The 19,853-nt window shown below is 43.4% G+C and overlaps 2 protein-coding genes across 2 annotated transcripts; one reads left to right on the top strand and one right to left on the bottom strand.

Moving 5' to 3' along the window:
* On the bottom strand, window positions 1-5,177 carry CD3D (CD3d molecule). The gene is made up of 5 exons (XM_027563602.1): window positions 4,936-5,177; window positions 2,983-3,192; window positions 2,431-2,562; window positions 2,117-2,160; window positions 1-1,865 (listed from the first exon to the last, which is right to left on the bottom strand). Exons 1-5 carry the CDS (start codon window positions 4,988-4,990, stop codon window positions 1,800-1,802), a joined length of 507 nt encoding a protein of 168 aa, XP_027419403.1. The 5' UTR covers window positions 4,991-5,177; the 3' UTR covers window positions 1-1,799.
* Window positions 5,178-6,778: 1,601 nt separating this feature from the next.
* CD3G (CD3g molecule) lies at window positions 6,779-18,955 on the top strand. The gene is made up of 7 exons (XM_027563600.1): window positions 6,779-7,109; window positions 10,539-10,562; window positions 11,264-11,479; window positions 12,031-12,162; window positions 13,258-13,301; window positions 14,082-14,149; window positions 17,970-18,955. Exons 1-6 carry the CDS (start codon window positions 7,049-7,051, stop codon window positions 14,130-14,132), a joined length of 528 nt encoding a protein of 175 aa, XP_027419401.1. The 5' UTR covers window positions 6,779-7,048; the 3' UTR covers window positions 14,133-14,149; window positions 17,970-18,955.
* Window positions 18,956-19,853: the final 898 nt, after the last annotated feature.

Below are 19,853 nucleotides of genomic sequence, written 5' to 3'. Positions count from 1 at the left end.
TTTAAATATATGTAGTTTATTCATCGCACTTTACTTCAATAAAGCTATGTTTTAAAAGCACACAAAAAGGGAGGGAGCTGAAGGGACCCAAGTTTCCAGAAGGGCTCAGGTGAATGTCAGTGTTTCTCAACCCTGTCTTCACATTTGAATCACCTGAGGCACAATATAATCAGACTCTCTGAGGGTGGCACACAGGCATCAGGACTTCGAAAGCTCCCCAGGAGATCCAATGTCCAGCAAATGTTGAGAACTGGTGAGTAATAGAGGGGGGATGTAAGGGTATATGAGGCGCATAGGGTCAGAGGAGGTGTGCAGTGCATGGGAAGGACATGAGCATCGGTGCAGTGCAAGCCATGGAAGCCTTGCCCAGGGAGGACAGATCCTGTGTAAAAGAGGGATCTAGGGCTAGGACTGCAGCAGAGGGTATAAAGGGAAGGAATAACTCATAACCATGAATGAAGCATGTGTAAATTGGAAGTTCATTCAGTCTCTAACAAAGTCAGAGTTTGTATGTATGTCAAGGAGATAGGGAAGAATTATCCATATCTCTGGCTATGTGGTTGTTAATAATTTTCTCTTTTGGGAACCCTGGCCTAAGAAACCCCCGCTCTCATTAAACTGCCCTGAAGTTCCTTGAATTACTCTTATACAGAGAATAGAAAGAGGGTTTCCCACCCATGGTAGACAGGAAAGGGCATAAAGGACACAAAAGAAGAAGTGGCTTCAATTCTTCCCTAAACCAGAGAGTCTTTGAATTGGAGCTGCTTCAGAATTACCTGGGGACCCAAGCATGTTCCCAAGTGGGACCCAAGTGTGTATTTTTGATTTTTTTTCAAGTTGTGCTTACAATTTTTTTTTTTGGCTTTGCAGTATGCAGGATCTTAGTTCCCAGCCAGGGATTGAACCCAGGCCCCCTGCATTGGAAGTGCAGAATCTTAACCACTGGACTGCCAGGGAAGTCACTGTATTTTTAAAATAAATCCCAAAGTTTCAGAACAACTACTAACCCAATGGCTAAAGATGACATCTATTGAAAATATCCCAATTCCCCACCCAGTCTCAGACTCCAGCTTTCCAAGTGGGTGGAAAAAGATCATATGTTTTAACTGATGAAGAGTTTCTGATGCCAGTTTATTATGCAGAAGGCAAGGTGGAGCAGGGACAGGTTCTGGGGAAAGAAAACAGAATGGTACCTTCTATACAGGGAAATGGGTACTAAAGAGGCCTTGACTGAAACTTCCTCATAGTTGGTAGCCACAAGTCCACATGGGGTCATAAAGCCCCTTAGCAGAAGTGGGACTTTGTCATACACATTCTCAGAGCCTTGATTAGGAGTGATTCTCCAGGGCCCTCGATGTCTCTGCTACCTCTGCTTGTGATGTCATGGAAACTTCTATGTGGCCTGTGTGTACATAAAGACAGCAGCCCGTCCTCGCCTGTGGTGAGGAAGTCAAAGCTGTAGAAGGATTGTAACAGGGGCTAGAGCCAAGAGAGTGCAGCAGGGCTGGTCCTGCATCCAGGGAGCCCACCAGTGGGACAGAAACACCAGTGGGTCAGGATATGGTGAGAGGTCACCCATCACACAGTCCATGGGGGGCAGAGGACGCAAGTCATGAAGGAAGGACACAGGTGGGCAGTGAGGGCAAGGGCCCAGCCAGGTCAGGGCCACTCCCACGGCATGCCCAGGAACCTTCAAAAATCCAGGCGCCTGCTAAGCAGAGGAGGACATCTTTCTTGGCTGAGCAAGGAGAGAAGGTCCAGTTGATAACTGATGGGCCTAGAAGCCACCAGCATCAGGTTCATTTGTTCCGAGCCCACTTATCACCAAGACGACTGTACTGAGCATCATTGCGCTCTCGAAGGGGCTAAGAGATGAGAAGGGGGAACAGGGAGGCAGGGTCAGAACTCTCCCATGGGGAATCCCAGCAGACCCCAGAGATGAGAGCTCATGGGACTCCCCAGTGATGAATTCCCCACTAGGACCTTCTCTCTCTCTCTCTCTCTCTCTCTCTCTCTCTCTCACACACACACACACACACACGTTAAACTTAGTATCAGGCTCTCCATCCCCACTCACTCCTACCCCCATTCTCATCTTTCTCCCCTCAGGGCTCACCTGATAGAGTTGGTCATTCCCCATCAGAGCTTGAGTGTCAGCAGCTAGAAGAACCAGAGAAAAAGGGTCAGCAAAAGCCAAAGAGGTGGCACAGGGAGGCCCATGAATGCTGCCGGGGGACTGCAGCTACAAACACCCTCAGAAGTCTGCATGAGCTTTGTGGGTACCCAAGTGCTGTCAGTTACCAGTTGTAGAAATCCTTAGGAGATTGCAATGGTGACGCCCAGATGAGGCACAACCCAATGCCAGCCCCATTCCTTAGCAGGTATACACACACAGCCACAACATATACATGCTCGGTCCCTTCCACCTACCCCTGGAGAATCTTCCAGTCTCATGTCCAGCAAAGCAGTAGACACCCAAAGCAAGGAGCACAGTGGCAATGATGTCGGTGATGATCATGCCTGCCAGGGTGGCTGTGTCCAGCTCCACACAGTTCTGGCACACTGTGGGGGAAGGGAGGCCAGAAGAGAAGGGGAGGGTCTTCAAGATCAGGGAACCATGCCTCTTAGGGCAGCCCTAGGAGCTCTCATGTCAAGACCCAAACTTGGAAAAAGAGCCTTGCTCCATCCACTTTTAACCTTCAGTCCAAGAAGTAGTCTCAGGTTTGTAGGAACTTTAAAAAGGCAGTAGGCCAACCACGCTCCAGACCAAGCCCCTACTGCTTGAGTCACAAGACTACTATTGCTCTTTTACCATTAAGCTCTTTCCCACTCAAGGCTTCAAAATCTGGTTCATATCCTTACAAGAGCAAGCCAGTTTGTTGAGAGCACAGATGGGTACACTGGAGCTCCCTCCAGCAAGGAAGTTCCCATGTCCAGAAGCCCCCACCTATTCCACCCCCAAAGGATCCTGGAAGCACATACTTCGATAGTATACTTGCAGAATAAGTTGTTGGGTGTTTTCACCACACTGATACATTCCTCTTGGGTCCTGGATACGTTTTCCTAAGTCCCGAGTTTTATTATTGCCTGACACCTCTTGTCCTTCTGTTCCTTGTAGCAATGTGATGCTGGAATTGCATTCCAACATTACTTTGTCCTCAGGTTCCAGCACTTTTAGAATGCGGGGATTCACTAAGAAAAAAAAAAAAAATACCACGACTGGAGCCAGCTCTTTAGTCTGCACCAGACCACTGTTCTGCTGAGGCTCATTACTTAAGAAGGACCACTATCCAAGTCTAGAACAGTTCGAGGTTTCTGCTGAGAGAGACGGAAGTCACAAGAGAAAGGCTTCAGCAGGCACCCCACAAACTGCCGAGGCCAAGAAGGACACAGAGGGGGTGGTAGGGAGGTCCAAGAGGGAGGGGACATATATATGCATATAGGTGATTCTCTTCATCGTACAACAGAAACTAAGACAGCATTGTAAAGAAATTATCCTCCATTTAAAAAAAGAGAGAAGGACATGATGTAATCCAAACAGAGGACAGGCCCTGATGAACACAGAGCAAAAAAGGAAATCATGGAGTTGGGTTAATCCAAAACCTTCATGGAAATGTGTTCAGATCATTGAATAGAAGTAGCAAGGGAGCCCAGAATGCTAAAACACCCAAGAGATATTGAAAGGCAGAAGAATGGTTCTCAATTGGAGATGTCCACATTATTTTTCTCTAAGAAAACTTCTAATTCTACTTCCCAGTCACCTGCCACACTCCAACATCAACTTCTCATATTCTTTCCCTCCTCCTCACTCATGGTCAACCACTGCCCAGAGAATGGTACTACCAAAGCCTTTCCCAGGGCCAGTGATGGCTGGGGATAGGAGCGAAGCTAATATGAATTACCATTCCAGTGGTCCAAAAGGGGACCTAAGGCAAATCCCATGTAAAGATTTTTAGTTGTTCTATCTATGCCTGGGGGAGAGGGTCAGAAAAAAATTTTTTTTATTGAATCCTTTCTTGGGGCTCCACACAAGTCAAGTCTTGTGGGGAGTTTAAGGGCCGGATGTATGCACAGCATCTTTTTAGGACCACTGAATTGCTATGACTGAGAATATCTCCACAGCCCACAGAGGCACTGGAATGTGTATCTCCAATCCCAGGGAAAAGTGGAATCTACATTGTCCCTGAGATTCATAGTCAGTTACCAATTTGGATAGAAGAGCATCTTTTAGAAAATCCCCCACAGAGCCATTCCTTGTGCCTGTCAAGAAAGCATGCATATATTCTCAGGGAGACACACGAACATCAGATGTTCCACATCATACACTCATGTCTTCCTTGGGGATCCATTTCCAGTGGAAATCCTGGATCTCCCAAAGAAGCTGACTACTAAGGTAACCACTCATCCCGGTTTGCCTGGAACTGAGGGAATTCCTGGAACATCAGACTATCAGTTTTAAAACCATGCAAACTGGGCTGAGTGCATCATGCTATCACCCCAAATCCGCCCTCACTCCTGCTCAGCCGCAATTAAACTTCTCTCTTATAGCATTCCCCTGAGTGCTGGGCCATGGCCCCAGGTGGTGATGTATGGTGTCCACATGACCTGGAGTCCTGGACCCCGGAGGCTATCTACCCTAGACGGAACAAAGCTCCCAGTACCAGCCCTAGGCTCAGGTGCACATCTGCTACAAAACTTCCTATAGACCTCTGGCCTGAGGTCTTCAGAGAGACATTGAAGGCCAAGATGCCGCCCTAGTTAGTCAGTCAAAGCCAAAAGAGCCTGTGCTTCCCAGACCCTGTGTTACATCCCAACACGGCCCTCCTTGACAACACCGGAGTACTGAGGCGCTTTCGAATGGACCTCATTCCAGGTGGTAATGTCCCTCTCAGGTCCCTTCCCCACGATGCCTCGGTGCACTCGGGGAAGCCTTACCTTGGGAGAGAAGGGCAGCCAGTATCAGGCAAGAGAGAAACCTGCTGTGCTCCATCTCCCAGCAGAATTCATCCAGGAGACAGACACAGGTCACAGACTATCAGCCGGGGTTAAAGCCGCCTTTCCCCAACTGACTCATGGGTACCCGGAAAAAGTAAAGGGTGGGGGAGGAACTAGAAAACGCCTATTTCTCTGTCTGCTCTTGGTGACAGGAGCGGCTGGGGTAGAGGTAGGCTGGGGGTGGGGTAGGAAAGAAGCAGCTGCAAATCACTCTCTCTCAGAGTATGGAGTGTGGGGGTGGGGTAGAAGCTGGAAGCGGAGGCTATGGAAAAGGATGCTGGGACTTCTAGGAAGTAGAAGGAGATTCAGGGTGTCCTTTCTTGAGTTGCTGATGAAAAATAAGAAACTAAGTTCCTGCCGTCTATGGGGTCGCACAGAGTTGGACACGACTGAAGCGACTTAGCAGCAGCAGCAGCAGCAAGTTCCTGTCAGCAACATCATTACATTTACTCACCATCTGAAAACTGCCACTTCTCAAAACCCTTGATAGAAGATGTGAATCCCATTCTATAAGCCAGACCAGCTAGGTTTCTTCCTTTTCTGGTCTTTCTTGGGACCCTGCCCAAGCTCCTTCTTGGGCCTCCTGAGGTACCAGACTAAGTAGCTTCTTATCAGCGGGAGGTTGGCCTTTGGGGGCCCCCTAATGAGAGATTTGCATTCTGGCTCCAATACTGTCTACCTGCTGCATCTGCGCCAGTCACAGAATTCTCCAGAGACTAATTCCCTCAGTATCATGAAAAGAATTCAAACAGAATCTTTTATTGTGCCTGACACTTCATAGGACTTCCCTGTAGCTCAAACTGTAAAGAATCTGCCTGCAATGCAGGAGGCCTGGGTTCGATCCCTGGGTCGGGAAGATCCTCCGGAGAAGGGAATGGCAATCCATTCCAGTATTCTTGCTTGGAGAACCTCATAGACAGAGAAGCATGGAGGACAACAGTTCGTGGGGTTGCAAAGAGTCGGACATGACTGAGCAACTAACACTTAATACTGACACTTCACATGTGCTAAGTAAGAGTTATTAATAACAATATGATTGGGACTTCCCTTATGGTCCAGTGGCTAAGACTCCCAATGCAGGGGCCCTGGGTTCGGTCCCTGGTCAGGAAACTAAATCCCACACACCACAGCTAAGAGTTCACATGCCACAAAGAAGACCAAAGATTCCACGTGCTGCAACTAAGATCTGCACAACCAAATAAATAAATAAATATTAAAAATAATAATAGCAATATGATTAACTCTCAGGCACAACTGAACTTCCCCAGGAGACAAATGGACTTCTTCCCTTTGGGATATGGAGATCCAAAACTGCTGCAGTTAGATCATTCTTTACCCAAGGGTAGAGATTGTACATGCCTTGCTGGCTTTTGTTTTCCAAACACCTGACAAGAGCTCTGTATGTTTTCCTTGATTCACTGGCTAACTGGCTGAGGGGCCTGAGATCCTGGGAATTCAGCTGAGGCCCCTGTCCCTGGAAATGCATTTCCTGTCCTGGAGGAATAATCCTACCTATTCCCTTCCAGGCAGGCACCACTTTGATGATCTCATCTTCAAAGAGCAGTGGAAAAAAATCCCTGGACTGAGGTGGCTCTCTGTTCAGAGCTCCAGCCCTAAGCACCTAAGGGTTCCCAGCTAAGTTCATCAGTTCTAACAACAGCTAGCAACAGGCAACAACTGGCTGAGCTCCGAGTAACAGATGATGGCGGAAGTGTTTATCCTCCTCATGAAGAAAGGGGCCCAGGACACCTTCCACCCCGCACCCAAGGGCGCTTTCTGTATAAGCTGAGTCTCTAAGATGGAAATCCAGCACTCTGTCCCGCTCCCTCTCCTCCACCTCCCACGCTCCTCTCCCCAACGGAAAGTCAGAGGCATCTGCACCTGCAGCCCTCCTGAGCCCTGCCCCCACCCACTGCCCACATTAGCAGCCCAGGGTGGAGGCTCACAGGGGCCCCAGCCCTAAGGATGCTGGGCGGGGCCAGGCTAGCTGCTAGCACAGGCTGACTGGCTGCTGGCTGCTGCAGGCCGCTCAGTGCTTCTGCGGAGAACAGAGATGGATATGGAGCAGGGGAAGCATCTGGCTGGCCTCATCCTGGCTGTCTTTCTTCTTCAAGGTAAGGGTCCGCTAGGGGGTCTGACAGCCCGGAGAAGGGCTCAAGGGAAGAAGCCCATCACCAGGGGGACAAGAGTATTGGGATCCCCTAACCTTGAGATGTCACCCTAAAGTTCAAAGAAGGAAGGGCAAAAATGAAGTTTCTCTGCTAGAGAGAAGCAGTGTTCCATGGGAGAGGTGGAGTGCTTGTCTCTTAAGAAATCAAAACAGAGGACTTTACTGACTTGAGAGAGGACCCGGATGCCACCATCTTAGGTTTGAATGTAGCCCAAAGGGCACAGGCCAGGAGCCTGAAGAGAAACAGTTTGTATTCCTTAACTCAGAGCTCCGGCTAGGAGTAGACTTATAGAGCCTTCACTTACTCGGTTGGTCAGCTGGTCAACAAATATGTGTGAGGTCAATCCTAGTATGTATCAGGCTAGGAGAACATAAAGGTAAATAATAACCTTCTGCCCCCCATGAGCTCATAGTCTGATTGCAGTGATAAGTTTAAACATTTCCAGACTGAGTATAACGCACAGTATAGGGTACTTGTATGAATATTCTTTTGGAAATACAGTAGGAAGTGGATGAACTGGCTCGATGCCTGGAATATGGACTCTAGACATTGAAAGTTGTTGACATCATTCAAGTATTATGCGAGATGTGAGGAAGAGGAGGCCGAAGATGGAACTGTGAGGATATCGCTGTTAAGGAAAGTTAGAGGAAAAAAATGTCAGGAAAGAGATAAAGGAATGATCAAAGAGGTGAAATAATCAGGTGAGTGAAATTCCATAGAAACAAAGGGAGTAGAGAACTTCCAGGAGAGAATCACCAAAAGTATGAAATGCTAAAGATACATCCACTGATAGAAGAATATATTTAAAAGTTTAAGTCTGTGGGAGTTGGCAAAACAAAGGTCATGGATGACTTAAAAGAGTTTAAGTGAGGTAGTGTGAGTCACACAGAGTCGGACACGACTGAAGCGACTTAGCAGCAGCAGTGTGAGTGGAAGCCAAGTGGAAATGAGTAGAAAGTGGAGGGCAAGGGGGGAAAGAGCAGCAAGTGTAAAATGTTCTTTAAAGAAGTTTGGATGAGAAGGCTGGAGAGGTTGAGTGGTAAGTGGAGAAGTAGCAGACTCTAAGAAGAAATGTGTGTGTGTGAAAGAAACTTGAGCACATTTCCAAGCTAAAGGAGAAGACAGTGAGTAGAGGGAGGCCCTGGAACTGATACTGAAGGCTGCAGTCAAGAGTGGGATCAAGGGAACAGAGCACAAGGCAATCTCCCCCTCTGAGACTAGAAGAGAGGAAGCGCAGATGGCTCCAGCCTTAAAGACGCTTGTGGATGGAAAAGAAGCTGAAGAAGAAAGAGCCATTATGGCATCCATGTTTTCAGTGAACTAAGTGGGCAGCAGTGTAACCCGCTAAAATTGAGCTGGGTGATGACTGAGTGGGGGACTAGAAGAGATGTTGGAGTTTAGACTTATTTCTGAGAGGAATAGAGAAAGAGCCAACTGAAGACAACACAGAGTTAGGGGCAGTGTTGAAAGCTTGTGTAGCAGCTATTTCTGTAGAGCAAAAAAAAGGCTTGGACTGAGCCATAGAAACCTGAGTTCTGTGTGCAGCTCAGTCACCAATGAGCCAGGTGAACTTGGCAATGCCTCCTCCTCTGGGCTCAGTTCTCTCAGCCATCAACCTAGGAAATTTAGCTACATGAGTTCTCAAGTCCTAGAAGAACTAGAATCCAGATAATCAAAATTTTAAATGCCAGCAATCAATCGTACTGTCTTTTCTATGGTATCAGGATTAGAATGAGAGGACTCTTTGTTTCTCTCACAGTGACCAGGTTGCTGGGGAGAAGAGCTAGTTAGATATCTGCTTAATTCTTTGCCTTGCTTTTTTTTTTTTTTCCATTTATCCATTCATACTTTCATTCAAAATATAGAATGCTCCTACCATGTTTCAGGCACTGTGCTAAGTGGTATTCAGAAACAGTTCAGTTCAACTCTGTGTGAAGTTCTAAGACTGCTATCTTCTCTGTCAAGCTTTCCCTGTCCCTCACCCTTGGCCAAAATCAATAGTTTCTACCCCCTTCCATATGCATTTATACAAGTACTAAATGATAATTTATAAGTACTACTACATTTATTACATTTGTGGGTTATTTTCCACTTCATTGTAAACTCTTTAGAAGCAACAACTAATATTTGTATCACCACCCTTTTCTTCCATAATCCTTATTCATGTCAGGCACATAATAGTGATCGGTAAGTGTTTGGATTAAATCCAACTGAATTGAACTCCAGTGTTGGCTCTCTATAGTATGTCTAGCATGCAACTCTACTATTCTGAGTTTTGAGACAGATTTGAGGGCTATTTAGTGGCTAACTCCTTCAGGACATTCAGGATTTACACACACACACACACACACACACAAAAATGGATCACCAAAGCTGAACATTATAGAAGTAATTCTGCTCTAAAAGACTTTAGCTAGTATACACTCAATCTTTTCCAAGGCTTTAGCTGCTAAAGGAGCAGAGCATCCCACGCTGTACAGGCAATACCCTTACATATAGTGCAATACAATCGCGCAGTGCTCACCATCCAGAGTTGGGATCAGACCCCAGAGGTAAAGGGCACAGTCCCCAAAAAGACTACCCTCACTTTAAAAGGCAGGCACTGGTTCAGGGATCCTCAGACCACCCACACTTCTGATGAACTGCCTACAAATCTGGAGAATTCCCAAGAACCCCCTCAGAATTTGCTAGAACAGCTCACAGAACTCAGGAAAGTCCTATACTCACTAGTACAGTTTCATTATTAAAAAAAAAAAAATTAGATCTAGACAAATAAAGAGACACATAGAGTGAAGTCTGGGGTTCCTGAACACAGAGGTTCCATGCTTTTTCCTTCCAGAATTAAAATACATCAACCTCCTGGCATGTTGATATGTTTACCAACTAGGAAGTGCCACTAAGTTTTTCTTGGGATTTCATCACATAGGCATGATTGATTGAATCATTGATCATGTGACTGAACTCAATATCCACTCCCTCCTCCACCTCCTAGAGCTCAAAGTCCCAATTCTCTAAACACATGTTTGGTCTTGACCTGTCTCATCCTGAGTCATCTCTTTAACATAAATTCATGTGTGATCCAAGGGTCCACCAAGAATCACAAAGGCAATCCTATCATTCATAAAATTCCAAGGGTTGAGAAACTCCCTCCAAGAAGCCCAGAACAAAGACTAGACAAATTCCTTATTATACAACACCCTAAATTCAGTTTGGTGGTTTAGGCTACCATCCAGGGAAATAAGTATAGATACTGTCACTCACATAGATTAGGCTCTCTCTCTTTATCTTGGCCTCAAATGACTGTGGAAATGATACATCAGGAGATCTGAAGGACTCCATGCCCAGCTGATCGTCTGTCTTCTGTCTCTACAGGTACTATGGCCCATGTGAAAGAAGGTAGGGGAAATGTCTTCTTTCTATCATCAAACTGGGGAAATTCATGGAAATATGGCCTCTCACAACAGCACTCCTATAGGAGCAAGTGAACAGCTTAGAAGGGATGGGATGATAAAGGATAGAGAGCAAACCCTTCCATTGTTAACCAAATCAGTGGCCAGTCTTGATCTCCCTGGGTTTCCTAGAGCTAAACAATTAATTGTCTGGTGCTTGGAGGAGAAACGGGTCCCTAGCAGCTAGGCATTACTCAAAGCACCACCTACGAATCAACAGCATTGGCTTCACCTGGGAGTGTGTTAGAAATGCCAACTCTCGGTGCTTTCCCCGGAGAAGGCAATGGCACCCCACTCCAGTACTCTTGCCTGGAAAATCCCATGGATGGAGGGGCCTGGTGGGCTGCAGTCCATGGGGTCGCTAGGAGTCGGACACGACTGAGCGACTTCACTTTCACTTTTCACTTTCATTCATTGGAGAAGGAAATGGCAACCCACTCCAGTGTTCTTGCCTGGAGAATCCCAGGGATGGGGGAGCCTGGTGGGCTGCCGTCTATGGGGTCGCACAGAGTCAGACACGACTGAAGCGACTTAGCAGCACTATTGAATAGAACCTGGAATTCTAACCAGATTCCCATGTGAATCATGTGTGCCCCGAGACAAGGAGAATTTCAGAGGCAAGATCTTAACAGGCATTTCCTTTTTCAGTAAAAGTGGATGACAATCGAGAAGATGGTTCCGTAATTCTGATTTGTGTCACGAATGACACAACGATCACATGGCTTAAAGATGTGGAACAAATAGGTTCTGGAGACACAAAGAAAAATACTTGGAATCTTGGAAGTAGTACCAAAGACCCTCGAGGAATATATAAATGTGAAGGATCAAATAACCAATCAAAATCACTCCAAATATATTATAGAAGTACGTATCCCCTTTGGTTTGCTTATGTGAAATTAAGCAGTACTGGGTGCTCTGGTGAGCTTCTTGTCTGGGGTGGGTATAGACATAGATGCTAAACAGTAATGTAAGAATCAGCTTTCTTAATCTCAGCTTACTTTTAATTTAACAAAGCAGTTCCCCCAACATTTTGAAAAAGCGTAGCCTGTCTTATAAAGCCTGGCTCACCTGTATGTAGGCCCCACTGCTTGGAGGAGTCAGCAGTTTATATAAACCAAGTTAAGATAGGTAAAGGAGACAGGGGAGATTACAAGTTGAGCGACTGTAGCATGGAGAATGGGATATGGTCTTCCTTTTATTTCAATAGTTGTTGGTAGTAAAACCACATGGATTTCCCCTGGACTCCCGCACAATAGAGGAACATGAAAAAGCATTGAGTTCTTAGTCCAAGGATCTTCCAGGCAATATCCTTGCCATACCACCCACAGAGAGGCCTGCTGCCCTGGACAGAAATATTATCTGAAGAGAAAAAAATCCAGAGTTGAAGGAATTCTTGTCCTTCCCTCTCCCCACAGTGTGTCAGAACTGCATTGAACTGAATCCGTCTACTGTGGCTGGCTTTATCTTCACTGAAATCGTCAGCATTTTCCTCCTTGCTGTTGGGGTCTATTTCATTGCTGGACAGGAAGGAGTTCGCCAGTCAAGAGGTAAAAGGATGTTCTCAGGGACTTCCCTGGTGGTCCCGTAGCTAAGACTCTGAGCTCCCAGAGTTTGATCCACAGTCAGGCAACTAGATCCCATATGCCACAAGTAAGACCCGGCGCAGTCAAATACATCAAAAAACAAAACAAAATAATGTTCTTAGATGAAAGCTGAGGCTATCTGGGACCCTCAGCCTCCTTCCTACCAAAAGAGACCCAATAGAAGAGGCTGGGTTGGCAAGTGTTGCTGATGAGCATGGTCCAGTGAGGCTCTGACTCTGAAGGCAGGAGGAAAAGGACACTTGGTGTTTTCATAGCATATTTGCCTGTTTCAAGATACAACTCTATCTGACTTGTCCTCTGTACTTTTAAAAAAATTACTCATTGTTTACTTAATTTTATCTATTTATTTTTGGCTGTGGGTCTTCATTGCTGCATGCAGGCTTTTGGTAGTTGTGGCAGGCAGGGCTGCTCTTCGTTGCAGTGCGAGGCCTTCTCATTGCAGTGGCTTCTCTAGCTGCAGAGCATGGGCTCTGGGCACAGAGGCTCAGTAGTTGCGGCTCACAGGCTTAGTTGCTCAGTGGCATGTGTGATCTTCCCAGACCAGGGATCAAAACTGTGTCCCCTGCACTTACAGATGGATTCTTAACCACTGGACGACCAGGGAAGTCCCTGTCCTCTGTACTTTAAAAAAATCTCTTTATATAAGTAAAATCTGCATTCACAAAAGTGCATGAATCACATATATACAGCTCAAAATTTTTTTTAACAAAGCAAACACACACATGCATTCAGCACCAAGTTAAAGAAAGTAAATTAATCCTTGGGGTCACTTCCAGCCTCTACCTAGTCCCCAAAGCAACCATTCTCCTGACTTCTAACAACATTGACTCATTCTCCCTGGTTTTGATCCTTATGTAAATAGACTCACACATTAAGTACTCTTGTGTGTGGCTTCTTTCACTCAACAATATGCTTGTGAGATCCATCCATAATGTGGTGTGTAGATGTAGTTCACAAATTCTTGTTGCTATTCAGTACTCCAGTTTATTATTCATTCTGTCTTGTTTATGTGTACATTTTGTTTATTTTTTTGTGCAGCTTCAGACAAGCAGACGCTGTTGAACAATGACCAGCTCTACCAGGTACGTGAATATGAAATGAAAGAGACAGTGCTAGTTAGTAGTGGTAAAATTTTGGAACGGGGGTGGGGTGGGCAAGTTATTTGGAAGTTACTATGTACACAAAAACTGCTTAGGACATAACAGACAATGGCATCGTTATCCCTTTGGGTAGAATGGACGAAACAAAGAGAATGGTCCGGAGAGACTGAGGTAAGGATCTAGTGAGAAAAGCTGAAGAACATACTGAGAGGGCCACACAGAGAAGCCAGATGCAGCGCCTTCCTCCATCCTTGTCCTCTTCTGCCCCCAGGACCATGAAGAAACCACTCCAAAACCTTGAACTTAAGCACTCAATAAGTATGCATCAGTAGAAAACAAAGTTATGGTTACCAGGGAGTAAAGTGGGGAGGAATAAACTGGAATATTGGGATTGACATTTACACACTGCTATATCTAAAATAGACAACTAATAAGAACTTGCTGTATAGCACAGGGAACTCTACTCAGTACTCTGTGATGGCCAAATGGGAAAGAATCTTAAAAAAAGAGAAGCGGATATATGCATAACTGACTCACTTTGCTGATACCTGAAACTAACACAACATTGTAAATCAACTATATTCTAATAAAACTTAAATATTAAAAAAATGACAAAAAGCACAAATATGTATACCTGAAGAACGGTGAAAAAAATTAGACATTGGAAGTAAAAGCTAAAAAATTTTATAAAATTTTTTAAATTAAAAAATAAATACATATCAAATTAATTCATAGAGGATGATGATAAAATGTCCTTTGTAGCCCCTTAAGGAACGGGAAGATGACCAATACAGCCACCTGAGGAAGAACTGAACCCAAGACTCAGAGAGGTATGTCTTTCTACACTAATTCTAAGGAAGTACCTTTGCATTACCTGCCCTCCCAACTACTGCCAAGCCTATCTCCTTTCCCCAAGCAGCTATAAGGACGGGAGGGTAGGGAGAGTTGACTGATCATTCGGAGGGGGAGGGGGATGACTCTCCTGTGCATTGTAGGATTTATAGCAGCATCCCTGGCCTCTCTCCACCAGATGCCAGTAGCACCCCCAAGTCCTGACAACAAAAATATCTCCACATACTGCAAATATCCCCTCGGGAACAAAGTCGCCCTTAGTTAAGAATCACTGATCTATAATTCTCAAGCCATTACTAAGCATAGTAGAAAACTTTTGTATACATATATATAAATAATATGTTTGTGCTGTGTGTGCTTATTTGCTCAGTCATGTCCAACTTTTTGTAACCCCATAGACTGTAGCCCACCTGGCTTCTCTGTCCAACGGGATTCTCCAGACAAGAATACTGGAGTGGGTTGCCATGCCCTCCTCCAGGGGATCTTCCCAACCCAGGGATTGAACCCAGATCTCCCACATTGCAGGCAGATTCTTTACCATCTGAGCCACCAGGGAAGCCCAAGTAATAACCTATAATGGAAAATAATTTCAAAAGTAATATTTGTGTATGTGTATAACTGAATCACCTTGCTGTGCACCTGAAACGTTGTAAGGCAACTATACTTCAATAAAATATATATATATATTAGGGGGAAAAAAAGAATCACTGACCTATATTAATCTTCCAATCAATCAGAAGTTCTGATTCAATCAAACAGAAACTTCAATCAGGGAAACAGGGCCCAAGCAATATTTGATTTTCTGAACCAATTGCATTTTTTTAAAATCCAGGTGTTTTCCCTTCTATCCAGTTCTCAGAAACAAAGCAATACATTTTGGAGCAATCCTAGCAGAGAAATTTTCAGCCCTAAATCTAGACTTCCCAAAGGTGACAAATGGAGAAGAAAGGCCATCAGAGCAAATTTGGGTTTCTCTCAAAGTAAAAGCAAAATTTGTATTAACTGGGTAACTGGGTGCCTGGAGAAGGCAGCAGAGGATGAGATGGTTAGATAGCATCTCCAATTCAATGGACATGAACTTGAGCAAACTTGGAGATGGTGGAGGACAGGGAAGCCTGCCTTGCTGCAGTCCATAGGGTTGCAAAGAGTCAGACACAGCTCAGTGACTGAACTCGTATGGTGTTTCAGGAGCGCCACCTATTGGAAGTAATTTTTCTAGAAAAGGAAAATGAAAAGGGCAAACAACCTCCTTTATTTGAATATCTTTTTTTACACTTTTATTTACTTTCAGTGTAAGTCATAATTCACATTGTTTAAATACGCAGTGAAAGGTCTCCCTCTCACTCCCTACCCAGCCATCCAGTTGCCTTCTCCAGAGGCAAACAATAATACTAGTTTCCAGAAATTAGTGTGGACCTAACAGAAACAGAAGATATTAAGAAGAGGTGGCAAGAATACACAGAAGAACTATACAAAAAAGATCTTCATGATTCAGATAACCACAATGGTTTGATCACTCACCTAGAGCCAGACATCTTGGAATGTGAAGTCAAGTGGTCCTAAGGAAGCATCACTATGAACAAAGCTAGTGGAGGTGATGGAATTCCAGTTGAGCTATTTCAAATCCTAGAAGATAATGCTGTTAAAGTACTGCACTCAATATACCAAGAAATATGGAAAACTCAGCAGTGGTCACAGGACTGGAAAAGATCAGTGTTCATTCCAATCCTAAAGAAAGGCAATGCCAAAGAATGTTCAAACTACCGCACAACTGCACTCATTTCATATGCTATTGAAGTAATGTTCAAAATTCTCCAAGCAAGGCTTCAATTGTACATGAACTGAGAACTTCCAGATGTTCAAGCTGGATTTAGAAAAGGCAGAGGAAACAGAGATCAAATTGCCAGCTTCCATTGGATCATAGAAAAAGCAAGAGAGTTCCAGAAAATAAAACATCTACTTCTGCTTCATGGACTATGCTAAAGCCTTTGACTGTGTGGATCACAACAAACTGTGGAAAACTCTTCAAGAGATGGGAATACCAGACGACCTTACCTGCCTCCTGCAAAACCTGTATGCAGGTCAAGAAGCAACAGTTAGAACCAGACATGGAACAAAGGACTGGTTCAAAATTGGGAAGGAGTTCGTCAAGGCTATGTATTGTCACCCTGCTTATTTAATTTCTATGCAGAGTACATCATATGAAAAGCTGGGCTGGATGAAGTACAAGCTGGAATCACGATTGCAAGGAGATATCCATAATCTCAGATATGCAGATGACACCACCCTTACGGCAGAAAGCAAAGAGGAATTGAAGAGCCTCTTGATGAAAGTGAAAGAGGAGAGCAAAAAAAACTGGCTTAGAACTCAACATTCAAAAAATTAAGATCATGGCATCCAATCCCATCACTTCATGGCAAATAGATGGAGAAACAATGGAAACAGTGATAGACTTTATTTTCTTGGGCTCCAAAATCACTGCAGATGGTGACTGCAGCCATGAAATTAAAAGACACTTGCTCCTTAGAAGGAAAGCTATGACAAACCTAGACAGCATATTAAAAAGCAGAGACAAAGCAAAGACCTTTACCAACAAAGGTCCAGCAAATCGATGGTTTTTCCAGTAGTCAAGTATGGGTGTGAGAGTTGGACCATAAAGAAGGCTGAGCACCAAAGAACTGATGCTTTTGAACTGGTGTTGGAGAAGACTCTTGAGAGTCCCCTGGACTGCAAGGAGATCAAACCAGTCAATCTTAAAGGAAATCAATCCTGAATATTCATTGCAAGGACTGATGCTGAAGCTGAAGCTCCAGTACTTTGGCCACCTGATGCAAAGAGCCGACTCATTAGAAAAAACCCTATTCTGGGAAAGATTGAAGGCAGGAGGAAGAGATGATAGAGGATGAGATGGTTGGATGGCATCATGGAATCAATAGACATGATTTTGAACAAGCTCTGAGAGATGGTGAAGGACAGGGAAGCCTGGCGTGCTGCAGTCCATGGAGTTGCAAAGAGTCAGACATGACTGAGCGACTGAACAATAACAATACAGTCTTACAAGATATATAAAATACTCTATGTTGGAGATATTCTAGGCATATATAAGCAAATGCCAAGTGCGCGTTATTCTCCCCATATTTTTCACACAAATGTTGTCTTATACATCTTGCACTTCTCAAGATTTTATTCTACTCAATAAAATCTGAAGACTACTTCATACCAACATATAAAGGAGCTCCTTTTTAAAAAATATAGCCACTTTGTACAGATCCCCTATAATTTTCTCAACTAGTCCTCTACTGATGGACGTTTAAGTTGGTTCTTTTGCTCTTACAATGCCACAATGACTGTAGAAATGTCATTTTTAAAAATTGTAGTAGTCATAGTTGCTCAGTCATGTCCAATTCATGATCCCATGGACTCTAGCCCTCCAGGCTCCTCTGTCCATGGATTCTCCAGGCAAGAATACTGGAGTAGGTAGCCATTCCCTTCTCCAGGGTATCTTCCAGACCCAGGGATCAAATTGGGTCTCCTGCTTTGCAGGCAGACTACCATCTGAGCCACCAAGGAAGCTCTTAAAAATTGTACTGAGGTATAATTTTCATGCTATAAAATCACTCACCTTACATGATTTCACCTGTTCCAAGTAATTTTTAGCAAATTTTCCCAGTTGTACAACCATCACCATAATCCAGATTTAGACCATTTCCATCAGTCTCTTAAGGTTTCTTGTGCTGTTTTTGTGGGCTTCCCTCACAGCTCAGTCAGCAATCACTAATCTCTTTTCTGTCTCTTTAGATTTGCCTTTTCTGGAAAAATGGAATCATACGATACACTGTTCTGGACATTCTCGTGCCAAGTCTTCACGTGGACATATGTTTTCATTTCTCTGGATTGCTACCTAGGAGTGAGGGATTGCTGGGTGGTATGGTAAATTTATCTATAACAGTTTAAGAAACTGCCAAAGTGTTTGCCAAACTGGCTGTTTCATTTTACATTCCCACCAGCGATAAGTGATTGGGGTTCCTCTTTCTCCTCATCCTCACAAATGTTTGTTACTATCTTTTTTAGTATAGCCATTCTAGGGGATGTAAAACAGTATCTTATTATGGCTTTAATTTACATTCTCTAATGACTAACAATGTTGAACATCTTTTCATGTGCTTATTGGCTATTCTCATCATATCTTTAGTGAAGCGTGTATTCAAAACTTTTAAAATTCAGTTATTTGTTTTTCTTCTTACTATTGAATTGTAAAAGTTTTTATATATTTTCAAATACAAGTCTTTTAACAGATATATGATTTGCAGATATATCTACCAGTCTATGATTCATCTTTTCATTTTCTTAATGGTGTCTTTTGAAATGCAATTGTTTTTAATTTTGCTGAAATCTGTTTTACCCTTTTTTTTTTTTCTTTTATGGATTGTGTGCTTGGTGTCATGTCTAAGAAATCCTTGCCAAACCCAAGATCACAAAGATGTTTTTATAGTTTTAGTTCTAACAATAAATATTATGTTGAACATTAAGACTATTTGTAACAAATACAAATAAATGCAATTGCAGGACCATAATGTATTTTCACCTGTCATTTAATGAAATAGTACCAAATTGCACTTCACAGAGCTTGGACCAATACATAATTCTAAAGAGTTCCTATTGTTTCATACACAATCCAAAAATGCACTACTAAGCTTTTTCAACTTTGTAAATAAGATGAGTTAAAATGGTATCTTGGCTTAATTTTAATTTGCATTTTTCTAATTAAAAATGGGAGTGAATCATTTGCTTTTCCTGCTCATGAAATATAGGCTCATATCCTTTGATCGTCTTATTGACTTGCAACAATCCTTTACATATTTGGGAAACTAGACCTTTTGTTTACAATATTAGTTGCAAAAATTTTCACAGTGTTGTTATTTGGGTTTTGACTTTACATATGGTTGGTTTTCTATACACGTTTTACAAACATTTGCATGTAGTAGAATTCACTGTTCTTTTATGGCTTCTAGGTTGTTTCATATTTTAAAATGCCTTCTCCCATTCTAAGAGTATTCTTTTAAAACTTTTCTTCCATTAATTCCTCTAGCATTTTCCAGGTTTATATATTTAAATCTCTGATCCATCTTAGACTAATTTAATCCAAGGTGTAAAGGTCTAATATATTGGCTAACTTTTAAATCACACAGCTACCCACTTACTCTGGAACTATTTATTGAAAAATCCATCTTGTGCACATTGATTTTAAATGCTCCACTCTCACCAGATTGTAAGCTCCAAAAAGGAAGACTTGTTTTTTTTCCTTCCACTACTGTAGCTTGAGAAGCTAAAACGATGCTAGAACATAATAGGCACTCTAAGATTCCTCAACATTTGGTGTGTACATGTTCATGTCTGTGTGTGTGTGTGTGTGTGTGTTAAAATAAAGTAAAACATCATTTTAACCATTTTTAAGTGTACTATTCAATGGCATTAAGTACATTCAAAATGTTGTGCAGCCATCAGCACTCTCATTTTCATAACTTTTTCATTATACTGAAGAAACACTCTACCTATTAAAAGATAATTCCCTATTCCTCCCTCTCCCCAGTCCCTGATAACCTCTATTTAACTTTCTGTCTTTATGAATTTGCCTACTCTAGGTACCACATATAAGTAGAGGCATATAGTATTTGTCCTTTT

The sequence above is a fragment of the Bos indicus x Bos taurus genome, chromosome 15 (assembly GCF_003369695.1).
Source record: "Bos indicus x Bos taurus breed Angus x Brahman F1 hybrid chromosome 15, Bos_hybrid_MaternalHap_v2.0, whole genome shotgun sequence".
NCBI classification, from domain to species: Eukaryota; Metazoa; Chordata; class Mammalia; order Artiodactyla; family Bovidae; genus Bos; species Bos indicus x Bos taurus.
This window is presented reverse-complemented; position numbering and strand designations above follow the sequence as displayed.